At 42.9% G+C, this 27545-nt stretch overlaps 1 protein-coding gene across 4 annotated transcripts in view; it reads right to left on the reverse strand.

Moving 5' to 3' along the window:
• The window catches only part of LOC138672777 (active breakpoint cluster region-related protein), a 423730-nt gene that overhangs the window by 107077 nt on the left and 289108 nt on the right, over positions 1-27545 (reverse strand). For all 4 annotated transcript variants that reach the window (XM_069761126.1, XM_069761127.1, XM_069761128.1 and 1 more), the window contains one exon: positions 3030-3082. In XM_069761126.1, coding sequence (XP_069617227.1) covers positions 3030-3082 — 53 coding nt within the window. The remainder of the gene's footprint in view (positions 1-3029; positions 3083-27545) is intronic.

Below are 27545 nucleotides of genomic sequence, written 5' to 3' on the forward strand. Positions count from 1 at the left end.
CAAGTGTTGTGTCCATTACTTTATCTGCAGAATGGGGTCAGGCTGAGACTTGTGGCCATAATATGGATAAGTAAATAAGGTTATGTGAGTAGGCCTCTAGACGAACAATCTGGAAGGTCTCGCACATCTTTTTCTGGTGTATGGAGACACAGCTAGGCAATCATGGAGGTGCATGGGGTCCTATTATACAGCTCTATGCCAAATCACAAGCCGTAACATGGACGTATTCTCCTAATAGCATTGATTCCCAGTGCACTCCATGTACCACCATACAGCCCCCCGCACTCACTACTGACATGTCCATTGAGTGGGACCTTCAGCATTCAGCTAGAGGACAAAGCTCATCACAACGTCCTTTCTAGGACATTGCAGGCAACGCATTCATCCCCTAACACCGCACTATCCATCTCCTTTGTAGTACGAGTACAGCTCTGCAGCCCACGCTCTCACATCATTGCCGTACTCCATGTGATTCATGATTCACGGCTTCAAATTTACATTCATCCCCTGACCTAAAACAAAGACTAAGTAAATCCGACAAATCCTGACAGAGGAAAAAGATGTGACTCTAGTACGATATTCAGTGGAGGGAATCTAAACTTGCTCCATTTCACTCCATATACATGACTATTTGATTAAAGGGATAATTTATTAGGAGCTTTCCTTCTAGGGCAGTGGTGGGGAACATATGGAAAGTGTGCCAGAGGGGGCACGAGCACCACCTCATCACTACCACTAATCTCCTCTGCATGCACGTCCCCGTCATCACTAGCGCCACCACTACTCTCCTCTGCACATGCACCAACCCATCAGGCCACGCGGCGAGCTGAGGAGGGCAAGGGTGGTGGCTTAAGTTATGAGGGGGATGGCACACTTATAGAGGAAAGCGGCGGCGGTGATAGTGCTGAGCAGATGGCGCGCATGCCCACAGGTAGGACTGTGATCTAAGAAGAGCCTGGAGCAGCGGTGGAACAGGCAGAGGTGAATAGTTATTTGTTTTAATATGGGGCCCACTACAATGGAGCGTCATGTGGGGCCCATTACACTGTATTGAGCACTATGTGGGGCCCATCACATTGTATGGAGCGCCATGTGGGGCCCATTACACTGTATTGAGCACTATGTGGGGCCCATCACATTGTATGGAGCACTATGTGGGGCCCATTACCATGTATGGAGCACTATGTAGGGCCCATTACACTGTACGAAGCACTATGTGGGGCACATTACACTATATGAAGCACTATGTGGGGTCCATTGTATGGAGCACTATGTGGGGCCCATTACACTGTATGGAGGACATAATATGATTGGGTCACTATTGTTTGTTGGGATTGAAGGAGGGGGGTACAGTAGTCATCATACTTTGTATGTGGAGGGTACTGTGGAGGAATTCACTGCCCATACTGTACTTGGTGGGGGGGGGGGAGGGAAGGCACATTTGTTTTCATCATAATTTATTATGTTTTATTTAAGGTGTTTTATCATGTGTCATTACATATTTAGATTAGGCCATTGGGCCATATGCTTCTTGCTGCTCTTACATAACATATTATATTCCAATATAATTCCAAAAATTAATTGTTTTATTTGATAAGGTAAAACTTCAATTGTAGACATTTTTTAACAAATAATGAAGGTTGGCCTGCGACTTTGTCCCAAGCTTTTAATTTTGGCCCTCTGTGTATTTACATTTGACATCCCTGGCTTAAAGGGTTATTACTCCTCATGATAAAATGTTACCGTTGCAAAGAGGTTGTAAAAACAAACATTGCAATTTTACTTTTAATTATAAATCCTCTCCATTCTCATTAACAGAACCCACTCCAATCGGTGGCTAGTACCGTTACACTATACGATTTACCTACGATCACGACCAGCGATACGACCTGGCCGTGATCGTAGGTAAATCGTAGTGTGGTCGCTGGGGAGCTGTCACACAGACAGCTCTCCAGCGACCAACGATGCCGAGGTCCCCGGGTAACCAGGGTAAACATCGGGTTACTAAGCGCAGGGCCGCGCTTAGTAACCCGATGTTTACCCTGGTTACCAGCGTAAAAAACAAAAACAGTACATACTTACATTTCCGTGTCTGTCCCTTGACGTCTGCTTCCCGCACTGACTGACTGCCGGCCGTAAAGTGAAAGCACAGCACAGCGGTGACGTCACTGCTGTGCTCTGCTTTCACTTTACGGCCGGCAGTCAGTGAGTGCGGGAAGCAGACGGCAAGGGACCTGACGGACACCGGAATGAAAGTATGTACTGTTTGTTTGTTTGGTTTTTTTAGATTTACGATGGTAACCAGGATAAACATCGGGTTACTAAGCGCGGCCCTGCGCTTAGTAACCCGATGTTTACCCTGGTTACAAGCGAACGCATCGCTGGATCGGCGTCACACACACCGATCCAGTGATGACAGCGGGAGATCCAGCGACTAAAGAAAGTTCCAAACGATCTGCTACGACGTACGATTCTCAGCAGTGTCCCTGATCGCTGCTGCGTGTCAGACACAGCGATATCATATGGATATCGCTGGAACGTCACGAATCGTACCGTCGTAGCGACAAAAGTGCAGGCTTAGAGTGCAACGCTTCCAAGTGTGCAACTAAAGGGATAAAATGGATTAATATTTGCTTTTATACTGTACATACTGGATGGCTTTGAGGCTGGATTTATACATATTCAATGTATTCACTGGAAAGTGGTGGCTACAAAATTGTAAACACTGAGTCCAAATGATTTGGGGTAAATCCTAGGTATGGACCATGAGCTCCCGCTACGAGGGCTGGACAGGCATTATGATCCCAGGGAGATGCAGACGGAGCATCGCTGTGCATCACAGTGCCGCAAAGATGACAGCCGCAAACACATGTTTTTGTCACTGGGCAGAAAAGGGTTAACCATCGTCAAACGTGTTTTGCCTTATTGACAGATATACTTGGTTTGGTAACTCGCCTCTATGAAACTGAAGAAAATATTTTTAATGAAATCATGAGCTACTTTGGATTAGACAACACGTTATTACTCACATGCAGCACTAAGGTACTCCGCGTCACACGATCAATAGGCTTGTAGAGAAGAGCTGAAAGGAGAAAAAGGAAAGGGTATAAATCAAGAGAGATAAGTGGGAATTAAACAGTAGTAAAAGGAGTATACATTTTTATAGTAAGTTCTTACTTCAGACCCCAACCATATTGTCAACATTCATAACACTCTAGGCAATATGCTAGTGCATAGCCTAACAAGACCTATTCACAAAAAGATATACAGTCATAGGTAGACAAAAGTAGTTCATTTTATTTAGCAATAATAAAAAGTCACATCAAATTTTTAAAACAAACTCAAATTGAGTCCATAAAGAGAGGCGATATTATATAACAGGAGGAGACAAACCTAAATAGGTATCGTAAAGAGTGTTAGTTAGGTAAGAAGATTGTAACAGTGCATCTCCTCCTACAAGAATGGCACGAGGCCATTCACGTGCATCTCTACTTACAGCCAAAGCTAACGGACAATACTCTATATTCCTCCTTCTAGACGTGTCTTCTGCTTTCGATACAGTTGACCACTGCCTCCTACTACAGACCCTCTCCTCCCTTGGCATGAAAGACCATCGCCCTATCCTGGATCTCCTCATACCTCACCAACCACACATTCAGCGTCTCCCACTCCCACACCACCTCCTCATCCCACACGCTCTCTGTTGGGAGTTCCTCAAGGCTCTGTTCTAGGACTCTTACTCTTAATCTATACACTTGGCTTGGGACAACTCATAAAGTCCTATGGATTCCAATACCACCTGTATGCTGATGACACGCAGATCTACCTCTCTGGCCCAGATGTCACCGCTCTGCTGTCCAGAATCAAGGAGTGTATCAGCCATATCCTCCTCCTTCTCCTCTCACTTCTTCAAACACAATGAGGACAAATCTGAACTCATCATCTTTCCTCCATCTCACAGATCTTCCTTACCTGACCTATCTATCACAATTAATGACATCAGGCTTTCCCCCGTAACGGAAGTCCGCTGCCTCGGAGTAACCCTTGACTTTGCCCTTTCCTTCCAACCGCACATCCAAGCTCTTTCCACCTCCTGTCGCCTACAGCTCAAAAATATCTCCAGAATCCATCCTTTCATCAATCTACTAAAATGCTTATGCATGCCCTCATCAACTCCCGCCTCGACTACTGCAACATCCTTTTCTGTGGCCTTCATGCCAACACCCTTGCACCTCTCCAGTCCATACTTAACTCTGCTGCCCAACTAATTCATCTCTCTCCTCGCTATTCCCCTCTGCAAATCTCATCACTGGCTCCCATTCCCTCAGCATATCCAGTTCAGATTACTAATACTGACCTACAAAGCCATCCATAACCGGTCTCCTCCATATATCTCTGAACTAATCTCCTGATCTCTTCCCTCACGTAATCTTTGGTCCTCCCAAGGCCTCCTTCTCTCCTCCACACTTATTTGCTCCTCACCCAACTGCCTCCAAGACTTCTCCCGAATATCCTCCATCCTCTGGAATTCTGTGCCCCAACACGTCCGACTAGAAACCACATTTGGATCCTTCAGACAAAACCTGAAAACCTACCTCTGCAGGAAAGCCTGCAGCCTGCACTGACCCCGCTGCCTCCTCACCACTACCAGAGCTACCGCCTCACCATCACCGGAGCTACCGCCTCACCATCACCGGAGCAGCTGCAATCCCCCAACCTACCTGTCTCCTTCCCCGCCAACCTGTAGAATGTAAGCCCGCAAGGGCAAGGTCCTTTCCCCTCTGTATTAGCCTGTTTACTGTAATTTGTTTGTAACCCCTTCTCATGTACAGCACCATGGAATCAATGGTGCTATATAAAAAAATAATAATAATAATCTTGGCGCTAGCCTTCGTCAGCGCGATCCAAGAACAAGGAGTATAATAGTCTGTCAGGTCATCAAGGAACTCAAGGTAAGGCTACTTTCACACTTCCGTCATTTGGGCTACGTCGCAATGCGTCGTTTTGGAGAAAAAACGCATCCTGCAAAGTTGCCCGCAGGATGCGTTTTTTTCTCCATAGACTTGCATTAGCGACGCATTGCGACATATGGCCGTCGTGCGACGGATGCGTCGTGTTTTGGTGGACCATCGGCACAAAAAAGTTCAATGTAACATTTTTTTTGTGCGATGTGTCCGCCATTTTCGACCGCGCATGCGAGGCCGAAACTCCGCCCCTCCTCCCCGCTCATTACAATGAATTTTAGCACAACGTCCGTTGGTACGTCGGGCCGACGGAAGTGTGAAAGTAGCCTAACTGATAAAGTTAATGTTTTGGATCAGTCAAGTCAAAGTTCTGACCTTTATCCTGTAAAAAAAAATGCTGTGGATGGACCTTAAGCTAGTAGAAAACCTAACAATATAACAGTTTGAGCTGTTTTGTAGGGAGGAATGGGCTGAAATTCCTCCAAGCCGGTGTGCAGAACTAATCATCAATTACAGAAAACGTTTAGATACAGTTATTGCTGCACAAGGGTGTCACACCAGATACTGAAAACAAAGGTTCACATACTTTTGCCACTCACAGACATGTAATATTGAATAATATTTGTCACAAATGGAGCTATGAGTTATAAAAGGCTGGGGACATTGGATCACTGCGTGCATCTCCGCTGTGAACAGGCAATTGAAGCAGGTTATCTGATAGAGAGCAGACACGGAGTGTGCAAACAGAGTAATTAACAAGTAGCAAGACAGTTGTCAGAAGGGCAAATGCTGACCGAGTACAGCCCGATTACCAAGGCAAGGTCAAAATAGCTGCCCCTAAGGTAGACATTACGGCTCCATATCAGAGACCTTACATGGCAATGTAAATACAATATTTTCCATGCCATCTCTATGAAATCAGAGTTTGACAAGTGTTTTTGACATTATAACTCATGTGATTCTACAAGGAACTTTAATGACAAGACCATTGAACCTCATTATCTGTAATAATAGCACATCTTTACAAAAATGGAATAAGAAAAATGTAAGAAGTTCTCCAAGATTTTGATATTGATGAACTGTTTTCTTTGTACATCGGTCCACTTCAGAACCTGCAACAAGATCACTGGTATGCGTGCTGGGTGTCCGGCCTCATCGACCTGATACTGAAGACCTATTTGTAAGACTGACAACACACATATATATATATATATATATATATATATATATATTATATATATATTTACACACACATATACAAATAAGTAAAAGAAGCAGAAAAAATAGCAACCATCCCTTACTCCCCCCCAAAAAAAATATGTATAAATGCATTTTGTTTTTTACATAAAAGCGTGTGTGAAGGCAGCCTTTTACAGGAGACACTTTCTTCCTTTCTTCTCTATACTTTCAGTACCATTTTTGCTTTGTCACCTGCCTGTTCTTCTCGTACACAAAGGTGAATCTGATTGCACAAGACTTGCACAATGGCACTCAGAGTTACATTTGTCATTGCAGGGAGCCATATTCCAAGTTTCCAGCGGCTTGTCTTATTATCTCTTTTGAGCCAGTTAAACCCATTATTCCAAGGAGCAGAAATAGAAGTAAAGCACAAAAAGCACTGGGTAGAAGAAAAGTCACTCATCACAGTCATGAATGCAATGGCTTCCCGCTCCTCACTTCTAAAAAGCAGTAGGCACTTGACTTTTTCAGAAAAAAAATACTGATCCAGCTCAGAAATTAAAGTACTAGCACTGTGTCAGTCTGGGGATTTAAGAAGACACAGTGAGGATACTTAGACCTCAACCACAAAATAAGGAAAATAAAAATCTACATTGTAAGAAATATGAACAGTCGACAAACTTGGATGTTCCAAAACCTAAAAAGTAAAAACCTAAAAAAAAAAAAAATATAGTATATAATTTTTTATTTCATCCATAATCAGAAGGATAGCAGTCCAACCAACTGTGATTTCCAGCACAGATTGGTCAGTATTCATTCACACAGTTAAAGGGGTTGTCCAGGGGCAATTTTTATTTATGATAATAGAAAAGATTTGTCATAAAAAAATTCTTTACCTTTAATTATTTCTTTGGTAGAGAATAGCATTGTGCCACATGGCTACAGAACAGATCTTTGGCCAGTGCAATAAACGGCCATGTCTGTGTGTAATGCAAATTATTACAAAGTTTCACTTCTTGTTACGGTACATGGAAATGGAAAGACGAAGAGATAATAATATAATAATAATTTTATTTATATAGCGCCAACATATTCCGCAGCGCTTTACAAATTATAGAGGGGACTTGTACAGACAATAGACATTACAGCATAACAGAAATCACAGTTCAAAACAGATACCAGGAGGAATGAGGGCCCTGCTCGCAAGCTTACAAACTATGAGGAAAAGGGGAGACACGAGAGGTGGATGAAACACAATCTTGGATAACCTCTGTCTCACCACTTTCTAAATTTATTTGTGGCCTCACTACAGACTTTTGTCTAACTGGGCAAATCCCATCCACATGCTGCAGAGAAAACACGCAGCGTAAACTGACTTCATGTTTAGATTTAACGTCTCTTTAAAATGCTGTGGATTTTACACCTCTTTATGCTGTGGATTTTATATCTTTATGCTGTGGATTTTACACCTCTTTATGCTGTGGATTTTACACCTCTTTATGCTGTGGATTTTACACCTCTTTATGCTGTGGATTTTATGTCTCTTTATGCTGTGGATTTTATGTATCTTCATGCTGTGGATTTTATGTCTCTTTATGCTGTGGATTTTACACCTCTTTATGCTGTGGATTTTATGTCTCTCTATGCTGTGGATTTTATGTCTCTCTATGCTGTGGATTTTATGTCTCTCTATGCTGTGGATTTTATGTCTCTCTATGCTGTGGATTTTATGTCTCTCTATGCTGTGGATTTGACGTCTCTTTATGTTATGTTGTGGATTTGACGTCTCTTTATGCTGTGGATTTGAAGTCTCTTTATGTTGTGTATTTTACATCTCTTTATGCTGTGGATTTTACACCTCTTTATGCTGTGGATTTTATGTCTCTTTATGCTGTGGAATTTATGTCTCTCTATGCTGTGGATTTGACGTCTCTTTATGCCGTGGATTTGACGTCTCTTTATGCTGTGGATTTGACATCTCTTTATGCTGTGGATTTTACGTCTCTTTATGCTGTGGATTTTACGTCTCTTTATGCTGTGGATTTTACGTCTCTTTATGCTGTGGATTTTACGTCTCTTTATGCTGTGGATTTTACGTCTCTTTATGCTGTGGATTTTACGTCTCTTTATGCTGTGGATTTTACATTTCTATGCTGTGGATTTTACGCCTCTTTATGCTGTGGATTTTATGTCTCTATGCTGTGGATTTTACGCCTCTTTATGCTGTAGATTTACGTCTATTTATGCTGTGTATTTTACGTCTCTTTATGCTGTGTATTTTACGCCAACCTCACAATAGCGAGTTTTACGGACGTAAGAGAGTTGCTGAAAATACGGATTGCATACGGTACAATGATTCTCTATGGCCCAGCTCCTATCAGCCGTATTTTACTGATCCGTATTATACGGTCTTCTACGGCCGTAGAAAATCGCAGCATGCTGCGTTTGTCACCGTATTGCGCAAAAAATACGCCAATGAAAGTCTATGGGGGCCAGAAAAATATGGATTACACACGGACCAGCAGTGTGACTTGCGAGAAATACGCAGCGGTGTTAGAGAGAAAAGCAGGCAATTCAGCGCGGTGTACAGTAAAATCACACTGACAGCTTACAATAGAATATGTAGAATAAATGTGTACACATAGAATAGGTGTGTGTATATATATATATATATATATATATATATACATATATACACATACATATATATATATATATATGTCATTGAGACACATATATGTATATATATTATTACTTCATACAGCGCTAGATAGCTTTAAGGCCGGTAATTCAATTGCCGGCTTTTGCTATCTCCTTCCTAAACCCGACATATGATATGATACATGGTTTACATACAGTAAACCATCTCATATCCCAATTTTTTTGCATATTCCACACTACTAATGTTAGTAGTGTGTATGTGCAAAATTTGGGCGCTCTAGCTATTAAATTAAAGGGTTAAATGGCGGAAAAAATTGGCGCAATTTTCTCCGCCAGAGTAGTAAAGCCAGTGACTAAGGGCAGATATTATTAGCCTGGAGAGGGTCCACTTATATTCCCCCCCCCTCCCCCCCGGCTAAAAATCTCTGCCCCCAGCCACCCCAGAAAAGGCACATCTGGAAGATGCGCCTATTCTGGCACTTGGCCACTCTCTTCCCATTCCCGTGTAGCGGTGGGATATGGGGTAATGAAGGGTTAATGTCACCTTGCTATTGTAAGGTGACATTAAGCCAGATTAATAATGGAGAGGCGTCAATTCTGACACCTATCCATTATTGATCCAATTGTATGAAAGGGTTAAAAAACACACACTCATTATTAAAAAGTATTTTAATGAAATAAACACACAGGTTGTTTTAATATTTTATTGCTCTCTCAATCCACCTGAAGACCCTCGCTCTGTAACAAATTAAAAATAATAAACCAACAATATACATACCTTCCGTTGATCTGTAACGTCCCACGATGTAAATCCATCTGAAGGGGTTAAAATATTTTACAGGCAGGAGCTCTGCTATAATGCAGCTGTGCTCCTGCCTGTAAAACCTTGGGGAATGAAGGTAATGTAGGTCAATGACCTATAGTTACCTTCAGTCGCGGTCATGCGCCCTCTGCTGGATGTCCTCATATGAAGTCAAGCGTGGAAACTTTCCGGGAAAAACCCTTTAATTTAATAGCTAGAGCGCCCAAATTTTGCACATACGCACTACTAACATTAGTAGTGTGGAATATGCAAAAAAAAATGGGGATATGAGATGGTTTACTGTATGTAAACCATGTCTCATATCATGTTGGGTTTAGGAAGGAGATCGCAAAAGCCGGCAATTATATATATATACAGTATATATGTTTTTATTATTTTTTGAGAACATGGATCCATTGTATGTCCGTATGTCGGTTTTGCAAGCCTGCGAGAAAATCTCGCAGTACGGATGCCATACGGATTACATACGGAGGATGCCATGCGCAAAATACGCTGACACACCCTGCCAACGGAGGAGATATGGACCACTATTTTGGACACTTTTCTGCGTATTAAGGCCGTAAATTACGGACCGTATTTTTATACGCTGAGTGTGACGCCGGCCTTATGCTGTAGATTTTACGTCTCTTTATGCTGTGGATTTTACGTCTCTTTATGCTGTGGATTTTACGTCTCTTTATGCTGTGGATTTGACGTCTCTTTATGCTGTGGATTTTACATCTTTATGCTGTGGATTTTACGTCTCTTTATGCTGTGGATTTGAAGTCTCTTTATGCTGTGTATTTTACATCTCTTTATGCTGTGGATTTTACATCTCTATGCTGTGGATTTTACGCCTCTTTATGCTGTAGATTTTACGCCTCTTTATGCTGTGTATTTTACATCTCTTTATGCTGTGGATTTTACATCTCTATGCTGTAGATTTTACGCCTCTTTATGCTGTGGATTTGACGTTTCTATGCTGTGGATTTTATGTCTCTTTATGCTGTGGATTTTACGTCTCTTTATGCTGTGGATTTTACATCTCTATGCTGTGGATTTTACGTCTCTTTATGCTGTGGATTTTACGTCTCTTTATGCTGTGGATTTGACGTCTCTTTATGCTGTGGATTTTACATCTTTATGCTGTGGATTTTACGTCTCTTTATGCTGTGGATTTGAAGTCTCTTTATGCTGTGTATTTTACATCTCTTTATGCTGTGGATTTTACATCTCTATGCTGTGGATTTTACGCCTCTTTATGCTGTAGATTTTACGCCTCTTTATGCTGTGTATTTTACATCTCTTTATGCTGTGGATTTTACATCTCAATGCTGTAGATTTTACGCCTCTTTATGCTGTGGATTTGACGTCTCTATGCTGTGGATTTTATGTCTCTTTATGCTGTGGATTTTACGTCTCTTTATGCTGTGGATTTTGTGTCTCTTTATGCTGTAGATTTTACGTCTCTTTATGCTGTGGATTTTACATCTCTTCATGCTGTGGATTTTATGTCTCTTTATGCTGTGGATTTTATGTCTCTTTATGCTGTGGATTTTACGTCTCTTTATGCTGTGGATTTTGTGTCTCTTTATGCTGTGGATTTTATGTCTCTTTATGCTGTGGATTTTGACCCTTTGGTGCGGCCAATCTGCAGCATGAGTCCTAAATGGACAGAGGGTAAATGCACATTGGTGGACTTGCTGTGCATCGTCTACGTGTAGAAAATACATCAATATTTTTTCTATCAAATACGGTAATAGATATATTTTTAAAAATTTTAAGTTTTCCACATGTGATTGACTTGCGGGGTGAACTCTAGCACGTCAATTCTTTTCGGACTTGAATGGTCGATTTCCTCTACTTTATTGAAAAGGGGTGAAATCTGCATCAAAATCCGCCTGTTCTAAATGCAGAATTTGCAGCTTAGTGGTTGAATCGACAATAGAATTCGCTGTGCAAATTTCGCCACATGTGCACGCACCTCAAACCTTTTTCTCTTCTGTCTAAATTTGCCAAAGACAAAGCAAAACCTTGATAAGATAATGACAAGTAACTCCTTCTATCCAATCTGACCCATATTAAAAGGAGGCAAAAAAAAAAAAAAAGAATATTGCCAATATCATCAGATTCCTCCTGACTTTTCACAAGTTAAATAAATTACCTGCGAGCTAAAATCTATATTCACATCCCATCGTGGCTCTAGGCTATGGGAACCAGAGAAATTGCCCTACTTTCAGACAATTAGTATGTCTGAGATTGCACATATCTCATTAGCGCGTAACTTTAATTGTCGCTGGCCATATTCCAGTCACTAAGGGGAAATTAAGAGTAAGAAGCAAATCTGTCTAAATCACTGATGCAACAAAGAATCGCTCCTTCCAAGGTGAATCTTTGCTGTAGGCGGCTGTTCCCATCAGTCAACAAAGGATGATACATTTCCGTATCAGACGCCATCGCTCTCCCAGGATTAATGATGCCGCTACCTGCACTGAATAACAGTCCATGGCAGACGCCTGTGGTACAGAGATAAGGGACGGCCATACACAAACACACAGGACAGACATTAGCAAAACAGACTGGAAATCCTGCTTATGTCCTTCCTCAGCCAACATTGAGGGCCACGAGACCTGAACCTCAGGATGTGCATAAGAACCACAAAACATGCAGGAAAGTATAGTAATGACCAACATGGTAACTCCACATCAGTCCTCAACAAGGGGGCAACAGTTGAACCAGGTAGAGGGGAATATTTGTGGCTTAATTTCTGCCTTAGTTGCAGAATCGTATCCATTTGTTAAAAGGAATCTGTCAACTATGTAATCTGAGATGTGCACGACGTAGGGGCAGAGACACCGATTCCAGCAATATATCCCTTACTGGGCTGCTTGCTGCAGTTTTGCTAGAATCCCTCTTTCAGCTGCTGTAGATGTAGTCATGGTCACAAAGTTGAGCTCTGTATAACTCGCCCACACTCCTGATTGGCAGCTTCCTGGGTACAGTTTCAATAAGCTGCCAATCAGTGGTGGGGGCCTAGTCTTGCAGTGATAATTTCTTCCTGATAAAACACGGATTGTATTGAAACTACAGCAAACTGCTGATCATAATGATGTTCTCAGATTATGGTAAATCAGAAAATGCTCCACTGATTTCCTTTAAGGCTATGTGCACACGTAGGAAATGTGGTGCAGAATTTTCTGCACTAAATCTGCATCTGCAGATTTTATGCAGTTTCTGTGCAGTACAATGTAAATCAATGTGAAAAAAAAGCTGTGCACATGATGCAGAAAAATCTGCGCAGAAATGCTGCAGAACTGCACAAAAGAAGCGACGTGCACTTCTTTGAAATCTGCAGCGTTTCTGCGCAGATTTTTCTGTTCCATGTGCACAGCTTTTTTTTTCACATTGATTTACATTGTACTGTAAATCACAGTGCAGTTCTCCAGCGTTTCTGCAGCAGAAAAATCTGCTGCAGTTCTGCACCAATTCTGCACTAAATCAGCATTGTGTGCACATACCCTAATGGTAAGTTCACACTAGGCATTTTTTCAGCGTTTTTGTTCTGCAGCAAAACCTGATCTCTTGGCAAGAAAGATGCTGCAGAAAAAAGCATGTTATCCTTGGTTCTTCTCGCGTTTTGTGCTGCATTTTTGGCATGCTAGAATGCTAGATTTGTCTCCTGTGCATGCTGATAAAGTTCAGTGTTGAAAAAAAAAAGTCCTATTTTATAAAACCAGGTTTTGGCGCAACAAAACCTGATACACCAACGCGTTTTTGGTGTGTTTTCTGACCACCCAATATGCAAAAAACGCTGAAAGAAATTAAGTGCTCCATTGTGCAAAAAAAAAAACAAACAAACATGCAAAGCACAAAATCCTGATGACAACAAAAAAAAAAATACAAGCTGTGTGTGAATGAGATTTCTGAAATTAGCATAAAAAAAGCATCAAAAAGCGCTGCAAAAACACCTAGTGTGAACTGAGCCTAAAGATGCTGCATATCCTCTAATTTAGATACTTTACTGTACGGACCTGTCTACAAGCGATCCATCTCTATATGAAACCAGCGGGACATAAAAGGTATTATAAAAGGGCTAATGAACCTCGTTGAAAGTCTTATTATAACTGAGGCCGGTTTCACACATCCAGATAATTCCGGTACCGGAGAAACTGGTACCGGAGTTATCCGTGTCCGTGTGCTCACGTGGCACATCAGTGTGGCACACGTGCGGCATCCGTGTGCCGCCCGTATGCCATCTGAGGACCACACGGACCGTGCAGGAGAGACAGTGCTACAAGTAAGCATTGTCCCCTGCTTGTGGTTCTGAAGCCCGCATTCATCCCTTCTGTCCTGCTCGGCTGAAAGCAGCGCTTGCAGGAGAGAAGTGATGAAAGATCAAGTTTTTTTTTTGTTTAAAATAAAGTTTGGGGGTCACCTCCCGCCTCCCATCCCCCGTGCGCCCGCCCGCTTGCAGAGAAATACTCACCCAGCTCCTGCGAGGTCTGCTCTCAGCGCCGGCAGCTTGTCCTGTGTGCGGTCACGTGGTACCGCTCATTACAGTGATGAATATGCGCATATTCATCACTGTAATGAGCGGTACCACGTGACCCCTCACACAAGACAGGCTGCCGGCGCTGAGAGCAGATCGCAGGAACTGGGTGAGTATTTCTCTGCAAGCGGGCGGGCGCACGGGGGATGGGAGGAGGGAGGTGACCCCCAAACTTTATTTTAACCCCTTAGTGACAGAGCCAATTTGGTACTGAATGACCGAGCCAATTTTTACAATTCTGACCACTGTCACCTTATGAGGTTATAACTCTGGAACGCTTCAACGGATCCCGCTGATTCAAGATTGTTTTTTCATGACATATTGTACTTCATGTTAGTGGTAAGATTTCTTCGATATTACTTGCGATTATTTAGGAAAAAAACGTAAATATGGCAAACATTTTTAAAATTTTGCAATTTTCAAACTTTGTATTTTTATGCCCTTAAATCAGATAGAGATGTCACAAAAAATAGTTAATAAATAACATTTCCCACATGTCTACTTTACATCAGCACAATTTTTTTGTTAGGGAGTTATAAGGCTGCCGTCACACTAGCAGTATTTGGTCAGTATTTTACATCAGTATTTCTCAGCCAAAACCAGGAGTGGGTGATAAATACAGAAGTGGTGCATATGTTTCTATTATACTTTTCCTCTAATTGTTCCACTCCTGGTTTTGGCTTACAAATACTGATGTAAAATACTGACCAAATACTGCTAGGGTGACGGCAGCCTAAGGGTTAAAAGTTGACCAGCGATTTCTCATTTTTACACCACCATTTTTCTTTAGGGACCACGTCACATTTGAAGTCATTTTGAGGGGTTTATATGATAGAAAATACCCAAGTGTGACACCATTCTAGAAACTGCATCCCTCAAGGTTCTCAAAACCACATTCAAGAAGTTTATTCACCCTTTACGTGCTTCACAGGAACTGAAACAATGTGGAAGGAAAAAATGAACATTTAACTTTTTTTTGCATACATTTTACATCAGAACCATTTTTCTTAATTTTTACGAGCGTAAAAACAGAAATTTAACCATAAATTTTGTTGTGCAATTTCTCCTGAATACGGCGATACCCCATATGTGGGGGTAAACCACTGTTTGGGCGCACTGCAGAGCTTGGAAGAGAAGGATCGCCGTTTGACTTTTTCAATGCAGAATTGGCTGGAATTGAGATCGGACGCCATGTCGCGTTTGGAGATCCCCTGATGTGCCTAAACAGTAGAAACCCCCCACAAGTGACCCCATTTTGGAAACTAGACCCTTTACGGAACTTATCTAGATGTGTGGTGAGCACTAATCTGTTGACCAGTTTGTCAGAGTACGCCGATACCCCATATGTACGGGAGGGGGGGGGGGGGGGCACTGTTTGGGCACCCATCAAAGCTCGGAAGGGAAGGAGCGCCGCTTGGAAAGCAGACTTTGATGGGATGGTCTGTGGGCGTCATGTTGCATTTGCAGAGCTCCTGATGTACCTAAACAGTAGAAACCCCCCACAAGTGATCCCATTTTGGAAACTAGACCCCCCAAAGAGCTTATCTAGATGTGTGGTGAGCACTATGAACCCCCAACTGCTTCACAGAAGTTTATAATATAGAGCCATGAAAAAAAAAAATCATGTTTTTTTCCACAAAAATGATCTTTTCACCCCCAAATTTTTACTTTCACAAGGGTAACAGGAGAAATTGGACACCAAAATTTATTGTGCAATTTATGCTGAGTAGGCTGATACCCCATATGTGGGGGTAAACCACTGTTTGGGCGCATGGCAGAGCTCGGAAGGGAAGGAACGCAGTTTTGGAATGCAGACTTTGATAGAATGGTCTGCGGGCGTTATGTTGCATTTGCAGAGCCCCTGATGTACCTAAACAGTAGAAACCCCCACAAGTGACCCCATTTTGGAAACTAGACCCCCCAAGGAACTTATCTAGATGTGTGGTGAGAACTTTGAATGCCCAAGTGCTTCACAGAAGTTTATAATGCAGAGTCGTAAAAATAAAAAAATAATTTTTTTTCCCACAAAAAAGATTTTTTTTTTAGCCCCCAAGGTTTTATTTTCACAAAGGAAACAGGAGAAATTGGACCCCAAAAGTTGTTGTTCAATTTATCCCGAGTACGCTGATGCCCCATATGTGGGGGTAAACCACTGGACGCACGGCAAAGCTCAGAAGGGAGGGAGCACCATTTGACTTTTTGAGTGCAAAATTGGCTGTCGTGTTTGGAGACCCCCTGATGTACCTAAACAGTGGAAACCCCCCCCCCCAATTCTAACTCCAAACCTAACCCCAACACACCCCTAACCCCAACCCGATCCATAATCCTAATCACAACCCTAACGATAATCACAATCCTAACCCCAAAACAACCCTAATCTCAACATTAACCATAACCCTAATCAAAACCCTAAATCCTACACACCTAATCCTAATCTCAACCCTAACCTCAAACCTAACCCTAATCCCAATACACCTCTAACCTCAACCCTAACCCTAATCCCAAACGTAACCCTAATGCCAACCCTAATCCAAACCCTAACCCTTATCCCAACTCTAACCCTAACTTTAGCCGCAACCCTAGCCTTAACTTTAGCCCCAACCCTAACTTTAGCCCCAACCCTAACCCTAACTTTAGCCCCAACCCTAACCCTAAATTTAGCCCCAACCCTAACCCTAGCCCTAACTTTAGCCCCAATCCTACTTTCACACTTGTGTCGTGTGGCATCCGTCGCAATCCGTAGTTTTGGACAAAAAAACAGATCCTGCAAATGTGCCCGCAGGATGCGTTTTTTGCCCATAGACTTGTATTGCCGACGGATCGCAACGGATGGCCACACGTTGCGTCCGTCGTGCACTGGATCCGATGTGTTTTGGTGGACTGTCGTCACAAAAAACGTTCAATGTAAGGTTTTCTTGTCCGTCGCATCCGCCATTTCCAACCGCGCATGCGCGGCCGTAACTCCGCCCCCTCCTCCCCAGGACATAGACTGGGCAGCAGATGCGTTGAAAAACTGCATCCGCTGCCCACGTTGTGCACAATTTTCACAACGTGCGTCGGTACATAGGGCCAACGCATTGCGACGGCCCCGTACCGACGCTAGTGTGAAAGAAGCCTAACCCTAGCCCTAAATTTAGCCCCAACCCTAATTTTAGCCCCAACCCTAATTTTAGTCCCAACTCCTCTAGCTGCCGGCCAGCAGATCATGGCGGGCGCACTGCACATGCACTCGCCATTTTCTTACCGGATGAAGAAGCCGGCGGGCAGGAGGGGACGCAGGAGGATCCAGGGACACGAATCCAGGGACCGAATCCCCCTATTTCTCTGTCCTCTGATGTGCGATCACATCAGAGGACAGAGATTAACACACCGCTTTTTTTTTTTTTTTTTGCGGTCGCCGGTAAACAGTTAATTACCGGCGATCGCAAAACAGGGTCGGTAAAAACCGACCCCGATCATGTTCTTTGGGGTCTCAGCTACCCCCGGCAGCCGAGACCCAAAAGATCTTCCGGGTGCCGGCCGGCGGGCGCACTGCGAATGAACCCATTTTTGGGCCGGAACAAGATGGCAGCTCCCATCGGGAGCCACGAGGAGCACCGTGGGGAGTCAGGTGAGTATTGGGGGGCGATCGGGGACCCCATTTCTCTGTCCTTTGATGTGCGATTGCATCGGAGGACAGAGAAATTAAATGGGAAATTGTGTTTTGTTTTTGCGACCGCCGGTAAACGGTTAATTACCGGCGATCGCAACCCGGGGGTCGGTAAAAAACCCCGAATCATGTTCTCTGGGGTCTCGGCTATCCCCGGTAACCGAGACCCCAGAGAAAATCCGACTCTGGGGGGCGCTATTCACTTTTTCCACAGCGCCGTTAATTAACGGTGCTGTGGTTTAAGTACCCTTAACTGCCGCCGTTAAAAGGTGTATCGGTAATCGTTAAGGGGTTAAACAAAAAAAAACAACTCGATCTTTCATCCCTTCTCTCCTGCAGGGGAGAAGAGATGAATGCCGCCTTCAGCACCACACACAGGGGGACAGCGTTTACTGTAGCGCTGTCTCTCCTACCGCAGTACGTGCACACGGAGGAGAGTGCACACTGTTCTCCGTGTGCACGTGTGCGGGACGCTTTGCGGATCGTACTGCCACAGAAAAGCGGACATGTCTCCGTGTTTTCAACACGAACACACGGTCCGTGAAAAGACGAAGACATGTGCATAGACCCATTCATTTGAATGGGTCTATGTGTGTCAGTGTCTCCGGTACGTGAGAAAACGGTCACCACACGTACCAGAGACACTGACGTGTGAAAGAGGCCTTAGGAAATAATAGAGCTATAATACAGGCCTTTCTGTATGTGTATTTAGGCGGGGGCTACACGGTCACACAACAGGAGTATCAGGGTGATCAAATTACAACATTATGTCTATAGATGGTCTATGGGTTTACATTGTGAACCTGCTGGATTTTTGCTTGCAGGTCTCAAGTTGCATCCCTTGCTGATTTTGTAAGTTTTCCCACTGACAAAGTAAATGACATTGCCCAGTAAATGACATCACTGGAGTCAGTGTCTCAGTCTCTATACTATGCTGCTCTGAGATGGGGAGAACAACCAACCACCAGAGCAAAGGCCCTAACCCCAAGAAAGAATCACATAGCAGGGTATATGTTTTATAACAGTAAATCTTTATTTGTAGTGGTAATACACAAATATAAGTGCACATGTTGGATAAAAAAAACAAATAACCAAGATAAAATCTCCAAAAAAGTTATATATAAAAACCAATATAGGCATGAGGTGTACCAAAAAAGGAAAGAATATCAGGACTCCTTAAAAACAATCTGGAATAGTAATATGTGCCAATGGTGGAAAAAAAATGGTAAAATTTATAAAATAAGCAACGTGAACGTCCAATACAAAATCACTATGGGGTTAAAAATAACCCATAATAGGGTTAAGCTGTAAAAGCAACCTTTGTATGGAGAGAGTGCAAAAAAAAAAAAAAGGTGCAAATGTGCAAACCTGCAGTGTTCTAATAGTGTGGAAGGCACCCAAAGTATGGTAAGTGCAAATTGGCACAATATAAACAAAAAGGCAGTGAAAGGAGATAATGAAAGATTGTAGCGGAGATTCCTATACCTTAATGGCGTCACCGAATCCAACCAATGCGCACCCCGACGCGCGTTTCTGATTGAAAATCCTTCGTCCTAACCTGATTTCTTGGGGTTAGGTCATTTGCTCTGGTGGTTGGTTGTTCTCTGCTTATATGAGTGGTTTCCACTCGCTCTATCTTGTTTTCACTAGGGTTCATTTAATAATTTTTAATTATATTTTATATCTCCTTTATATTGGATCTGATTTTATTGCCCCTTTTAGTGTTAACAATTTTTGCTCTGAGATGGGGGTAGCAAAAACCTGGGGACAAATTCCCTATAAGACTGGGATTAGGTGGAAGTCTCCAGACTTCACACAATAGTAGAAGTCACGGAAAAGTGCGATCAAGCATGTTAGGACTTCAATTTGCCCAATACTTTTTTCCCAGAACTGAAAAACCTCTTTCTGAGGTCTGTCGGCAGCTTTTTGCCCTTTAGTGATCTAAATACTATGCTCGGAGTGTGCATGATTATGGAGGATGATGGATTTACAGCTATCCTGTGTATATCCGGCACCTTAGTCAATAAAAATTAAACTAAATAAAAAAATGTAGAAAATGAAAACGCACGTGTACCTTAGTCCTACTGCAATTCATTCATCACCAGTGGCAGATGGTACTAGAAGTGTGGGCCCGCTCTGTGGTTTATAAAGCTTTGCAATGGCCACGTGCACAAATAAATGAAAAACTAGTGAATTACAAAACACCAGAGGCAATTTCCCCAGCGACAGATATTAAGGTAATATTTAAGAAGAATGAATCATCATCCTTTATAATCCCAGAATAATGAATGAATCACCAAGCTCTTAGCGGTGCAGACGTGAGTTAATATGCCTGACAGTACGAGACAGAGCTTGTAAACACACTGCGCCAACACCACAGCTCCGACCTTTTCCCTCCAACATTAAGCAAACGCATCCCGCTCATTTTGTTTTTTTACGGCTAGTCAGACACAATGGCATTTGTGCTCCGCCGTACACGACGCTTCCCCTTAACATCAGCATTATCTTTTTGTATGTCTGTGCTCCGGAAAGAAGAGACAAAGTGAGCAATAAAGCAAAGCAGTAATAAGAACATTCATAACACACGATATCTATGAATTCAATATAATGAATATTGACATTCAGCATTCTAGAAAAGTGTTTAATCAATGAACAATACTAAAGTCAGATACAGTGGGGCAAAAAAGTATTTAGTCAGTCAGCAATAGCGCAAGTTCCACCACTTAAAAAGATGAGAGGCGTCTGTAATTTACATCATAGGTAGACCTCAACTATGGGAGACAAACTGAGAAAAAAAAATCCAGAAAATCTCATTGTCTGTTTTTTTAACATTTTATTTGCATATTATGGTGGAAAATAAGTATTTGGTCAGAAACAAAATTTCATCTCAATACTTTGTAATATATCCTTTGTTGGCAATGACAGAGGTCAAACGTTTTCTGTAAGTCTTCACAAGGTTGCCACACACTGTTGTTGGTATGTTGGCCCATTCCTCCATGCAGATCTCCTCTAGAGCAGTGATGTTTTTGGCTTTACGCTTGGCAACACGGACTTTCAACTCCCTCCAAAGGTTTTCTATAGGGTTGAGATCTGGAGACTGGCTAGGCCACTCCAGGACCTTGAAATGCTTCTTACGAGGCCACTCCTTCGTTGCCCTGGCGGTGTGCTTTGGATCATTGTCATGTTGAAAGACCCAGCCACGTTTCATCTTCAATGCCCTTGCTGATGGAAGGAGGTTTGCACTCAAAATCTCACGATACATGGCCCCATTCATTCTTTCATGTACCCGGATCAGTCGTCCTTGCCCCTTTGCAGAGAAACAGCCCCAAAGCATGATGTTTCCACCACCATGCTTTACAGTAGGTATGGTGTTTGATGGATGCAACTCAGTATTCTTTTTCCTCCAAACACGACAAGTTGTGTTTCTACCAAACAGTTCCAGTTTGGTTTCATCAGACCATAGGACATTCTCCCAAAACTCCTCTGGATCATCCAAATGCTCTCAAGCAAACTTCAGACGGGCCCGGACATGTACTGGCTTAAGCAGTGGGACACGTCTGGCACTGCAGGATCTGAGTCCATGGTGGCGTAGTGTGTTACTTATGGTAGGCCTTGTTACATTGGTCCCAGCTCTCTGCAGTTCATTCACTAGGTCCTCCTGCGTGGTTCTGGGATTTTTGCTCACCGTTCTTGTGATCATTCTGACCCCACGGGGTGGGATTTTGCGTGGAGCCCCAGATCGAGGGAGATTATCAGTGGTCTTGTATGTCTTCCATTTTCTAGTTATTGCTCCCACTGTTGATTTCTTCACTCCAAGCTGGTTGGCTATTGCAGATTCAGTCTTCCCAGCCTGGTGCAGGGCTACAATTTTGTTTCTGGTGTCCTTTGACAGCTCTTTGGTCTTCACCATAGTGGAGTTTGGAGTCAGACTGTTTGAGGGTGTGCACAGGTGTCTTTTTATACTGATAACAAGTTTAAACAGGTGCCATTACTACAGGTAATGAGTGGAGGAAAGAGGAGACTCTTAAAGAAGAAGTTACAGGTCTGTGAGAGCCAGAAATCTTGATTGTTTGTTTCTGACCAAATACTTATTTTCCACCATAATATGCAAAAAAAATGATAAAAAAACAGACAATGTGATTTTCTGGATTTTTGTTTCTCAGTTTGTCTCCCATAGTTGAGGTCTACCTATGATGTAAATTACAGACGCCTCTCATCTTTTTAAGTGGTGGAACTTGCACTATTGCTGACTGACTAAATACTTTTTTGCCCCACTGTATGTATGTATGTATATATATATATATATATATATATATATATATACACACGTGCAAAATACGACGGCCATATCATATCCTGCTAAGCATGTAGCAGTGCTCAGAATGCTGAGCTTTGTATAACCCCTCCCACATCCCTGATTGGCAGCTTATTGTGTACACAGTCAGCAAGCTGCCAATCAGTGGTGGGAGCGGGGTTACACAGGTTAACTGGACTGGCCTGCACACGAGACCTAGTCCTGCAATGATAATCTGCTGATAAAACACTGATTGCATTGAAACAACAACACACAGGCTAATTAGTGACACACTCGTGGAATTAGGTTATTTTGCACTATATTATGCTGTTCTCAGATTAAATAGCATGTTTTGAAGGCATGCGGTTTATGGGTATGTGCACACGCTGCGGATTTTGCTGCGGATCCGCCGCGGTTTTCCGCGAGTTTGCAGTACCATGTAAACTTATGGAAAACAAAATCCGCAGTGCACATGCTGCGGAAAAAAATGAGCGGAAACGCTGCAGTTTACATTCCGCAGCATGTCAATTCTTTGTGCGGATTCCGCAGCGGTTTACACCTGCTCCATAATAGGAACCCGCAGGTGTAAAACCGCAGGTGAGATCTGCACAAAAAAAGGCAGAAAAAACGCGGTAATTCCGCAGTGTGGATTTTACAAAAATCAGTGCGGAAAAATCTGCACAACGGGGGTGAATTATTCTTCATTATGTCGGACGTACTGTTCATTTGTTAAATAAGTCAAGGGACATCAGCCATTGTTTCATATGAGACTGTCCGTTGACCCTTATTGTATATTAATTTGTGGAATGCATGTTGATTACATATTCCATCAACCCCCTGCAGTGCACTAGTCTGCACAACTTGAAGGAAAATTATGCAGTTTAATTGAACAATTAAGCAATGAGCGATACTCTCACCCCACCTTTCCCTAATCCTGTGGGACAATGTCATAAAATGAGATCTGTGGAATATAAAAAGGACCGTGCTCCTGTTATCAGTGTGACTCTACAGGACGTCAGCCCAAAAATGACAGTTCCAGCTGGTGGAATACAGATCACGGAGCCCACAAAGTAGTTTGGAGAACCCAGGTTGGGATAGTCAGGTCACCTAGCCACATACCTTGCTGCACTTGTTCCACTTCCTAAGCTACCTCATCTCTGTTGGTGCCCGCCAAAAGCAGGATGCTACTTGGTTGGGATTGTTGGCCCTGGATGCCCTGAATTTGCGGAGGTTCTAATTCCCAGTCAGCAAGAGGAAGGGAGACAAGAAGGGCGAGGAGAAGGGCGACAAGAAGGGCGAGGAGAAGAGCAAGAAGGACGAGGAGAAGGTCGAGGAGAAGGTCGAGGAGAAGGGTGAGGAGAAGGGCGAGGAGAAGGGCGAGGAGAAGGGCAAGAAGGACGAGGAGAAGGTCGAGGAGAACGGCGAGGAGAAGGGTGAGGAGAAGTGTGAGGAGAAGTGTGAGGAGAAGGGCGAGGAGAAGGGCGAGGAGAAGGGCGACAAGAAGGGCGACAAGAAGGGTGAGGAGAAGGGCGAGAAGGGGGGCGAGAAGGGCGAAGAGAAAAGCGAGGAGAAGGGCGAGGAGAAGGGGCGAGACTGACTTTTGCACCATCTTGTGTACTTGCTGGGAATGTACTATATGTTGTTGACTGTTCGTGATCCAATAAATTACCGAGAGTGTGGTACTCTCACCCGGTGTTGTCCGAGTAGTGTTCTATCCACGGGGATGGAATACGGGCGTTCAGTGGGATGAGTCCTGATACGTAAAGTCTTTCTAAAGACAGCCAGGCCAGCGGACAGGAGCACCGCTGACCCTCATATCTCCACATCATCCAAACATAAATCTACAATATCTCTATACAATGGTCAACACTAGGCTCAGCATTCATAAGTGCAGCTGGGATTGTCTGGGATGTGCTCATCTTCAAGATATCCTTCTAACAAAAAAGTGATCATCTAAATGGACAACTCCTAAAAGGACAGTACGTGTCAGGAAGATTAATGTTAAAGGGAATCTGTAAGAAAGATTTCACGCTCCAAACTATTTATAAGTGCATGTAGCTCTTTCAAATACAAGTCCATCCATACCTTTACATGACCAGTCCACTCCTTCGACACTATGAAATCAAGAGTTTAAATTGATCTGTAAATGAAGCTGAAGGGCTATGGTAGATCTGAAACCGCTGTCACTCCAGCTCTATTGCAGGAAGTCACACAGGAGGCGCTGAGCGGAGAATAGAGCTGGAGTGACAGAGGCTTTAGATCTACCATAGCCCATCAGCTTCATTTGCATATCAATTCAATCGCTGATTTATCGGTATTGGAGGATCGGACTGGCCATGTGAAGGCATTGCTGGACTTATATTTGAAAAACCTACATGCACGTATAGACAATTTGGGCAGGTGATATTCTGCTGAAAAATTCCCTATAATTTCTAAAGGCTTTTCCTCTATACATAGAGGTAATAAAAATAATCATCCAGAATGAAAATCTTTTTTGTTTTGTTGCATGAATATAGAAACTTTAATATGGAAACCCCTTTAAGCCACTGTGCACGACTTCAATTCTACATTGCCAGAGTTGATGGCTGGCAGAGATGCTTCCTGAAATGGAGCAAGCATCCAATGTAAGGGAACAGAACACATATCAGTGACCACAGGAAAGATGCTCCAAGGTGTCACTTACATTCTTTATAGTATTGAAACGTAATATGGGAAGAAAAAGTCAATAAATCCCTGTATGTTCAAGGTTATATTTTTTTATTGAGAGATTACTGTAAAGCTGCGTGTTCAGTAGAACAATGGCATGAGGCATTTCAGAATAACGAAGTTAAAGGGACGGTCTTATAAAGACAACCCTATCCATATGCCATAAAGAATTTTGGAGGACCGCAAATAAATTTTAGCCTATATATATATATATATATATATATATATATATATATATATATATATATATATATATATATGTATATATATATATGTATATATATATATATATATATGTATATATGTATATATATATATATATATATATATATATGTATATATTTGAAAAACCATTTTATCAACCCCCTCAACAATCTCAAAAATGGAGGCCCAAACTCCCCTGTGGATGGACTGTTCGTGCACCTGCATGACAACAGCTCCACTCACTATTACAGGACTGACGGGGACGGCGGATCATAAGTGACCGAAGTGGTGGACACCACTGCACAATTCACATAGGACACTTTGTGACCCCTGTACTCCGGTTCAGTAAGGGTCCAAGAAGATTGCACCCCAAGAGATCATACGTCATCTATCATACGGATAGGAAATAAATATTTTGGGGGAAAAACCTGAGTGTAACTATGCAACCAAGTGAAATGGAATAGGTTTGAGAAGTGGCCACAGTTTGGTCATTTTGTTTGGTTATCCCCAAAATACTGACACTTTTATGTTATTCTGCATCTTAGGCATAGGCATAGGGGATAACATCACAATTTATTCAACCCTTTTAATATTTAAGCATACCTAAACATTTAGGACAAATGTAAGTTTCCAAATTTGTGTGTAGAGTTTGGCGAAGGTCCTTTTCTGTTCCAGCATGACTATTGCAGTTCAAGAAGCAAGATCAATAAAGACACGATTAGATAAATTTACACTGGTCCACAAAGAGTCTGGCCTGACTTTTGGGATGAACTAAAACGGAGATTATGAGCCCTCTCACCCAACATCAAAGTTTGAACTAAAAAATGTTCTTCTAGAAGAATGGGCAAAAAATATCATAAACACTCCAAAATATTACAGAAAGTCTTCCCAGAAGAGTAGAAGCTGTTATACCTGTAAAGTGGGGACCATATTAATGCCTATGGTTTTGAAAAATGGAAGGTCAAAGTCTACTGCAGATGTATTGTGTAAGTGTCCCAATATTTCTGGTCATATATTGTGTAATATTTTTGTTTAGTTTTGTGGTTCATGCATACATAAAATCCAGAGTCAAGGACTGGAGTAAGACTCTGGCGTGGAGCATGGTGTAAAGGACTGGAGTAAGACTCTGGCATGGAGCATGGAGTAAAGGACTGGAGTAAGACTCTGGCATGGAGCATGGAGTAAAGGACTGAGTAAGACTCTGGCGTGGAGCATGGAGTAAAGGACTGGAGTAAGACTCTGGCATGAAGCATGGAGTAAAGGACTGGAGTAAGACTCTGGCATGGAGCATGGAGTAAAGGACTGGAGTAAGACTCTGGCATGGAGCATGGAGTAAAGGACTGAGTAAGACTCTGGCGTGGAGCATGGAGTAAAGGACTGGAGTAAGACTCTGGCATGAAGCATGGAGTAAAGGACTGGAGTAAGACTCTGGCGTGGAGCATGGTGTAAAGGACTGGAGTAAGACTCTGGCGTGGAGCATGGAGTAAAGGACTGGAGTAAGACTCTGGCATGGAGCACGGAGTAAAGGACTGGAGTAAGACTCTGGCATGGAGCACGGAGTAAAGGACTGGAGTAAGACTGGCATGGAGCATGGAGTAAAGGACTGGAGTAAGACTCTGGCGTGGAGCATGGAGTAAAGGACTGGAGTAAGACTCTGGCGTGTAGCATGGAGTAAAGGACTGGAGTAAGACTCTGGCATGGAGCACGGAGTAAAGGACTGGAGTAAGACTCTGGCATGGAGCACGGAGTAAAGGACTGGAGTAAGACTGGCATGGAGCATGGAGTAAAGGACTGGAGTAAGACTCTGGCGTGGAGCATGGGGTAAAGGACTGGAGTAAGACTCTGGCGTGTAGCATGGAGTAAAGGACTGGAGTAAGACTCTGGCGTGGAGCATGGAGTAAAGGACTGGAGTAAGACTCTCGCATGGAGCATGGAGTCAAGTACTGGAGTAAGACTCTCGCATGGAGTAAAGGACTGGAGTAAGACTGGCGTGAAGCATGGAGGTGCACGCCACTCGTCAGAAATTCCTATAAATCAGGAGATTTTCCCTCATCAAAACCGGTGAGAAAATCAGGGCGTACATATCTATTTAGCAATCAGCTATTATTGCTGGGGAAAAGGGCAGGCAATCATTTATTTCCTGTGGGTTGAGTAAAAATAAATGGGAAAACAAACTAAGTCTTATTGAAAATCTCCAATTTTTGTCTACAGTTTATGGGAAGACTTATGTGTCTCCGTGGATGAAGACCACAAACACGATTTGGTTGATGCTACAGACTTGTGCTGCACAATAGGAGCTTTGGCCCCAATCGGAAGGGATTTTTTAATAAAAAAAAAGTATTTACAAAGATACTACTGTAATTGCACTGGAGCACGAACAAAACCTTTTCTCACTCTCTCTCATGTATGGAAGTGCACATATCTGAACACATTAATTTTTAGGATTAGCAATAAGTCACAGCAGAGTCGGCCATTACCAGGAGAACGCCGCTGCTGTGATCGCCATAGGTTCAGAGACCCGTCCGTCCTTTATAGTT

This window comes from Ranitomeya imitator, chromosome 3 (assembly GCF_032444005.1).
Source record: "Ranitomeya imitator isolate aRanImi1 chromosome 3, aRanImi1.pri, whole genome shotgun sequence".
NCBI classification, from domain to species: Eukaryota; Metazoa; Chordata; class Amphibia; order Anura; family Dendrobatidae; genus Ranitomeya; species Ranitomeya imitator.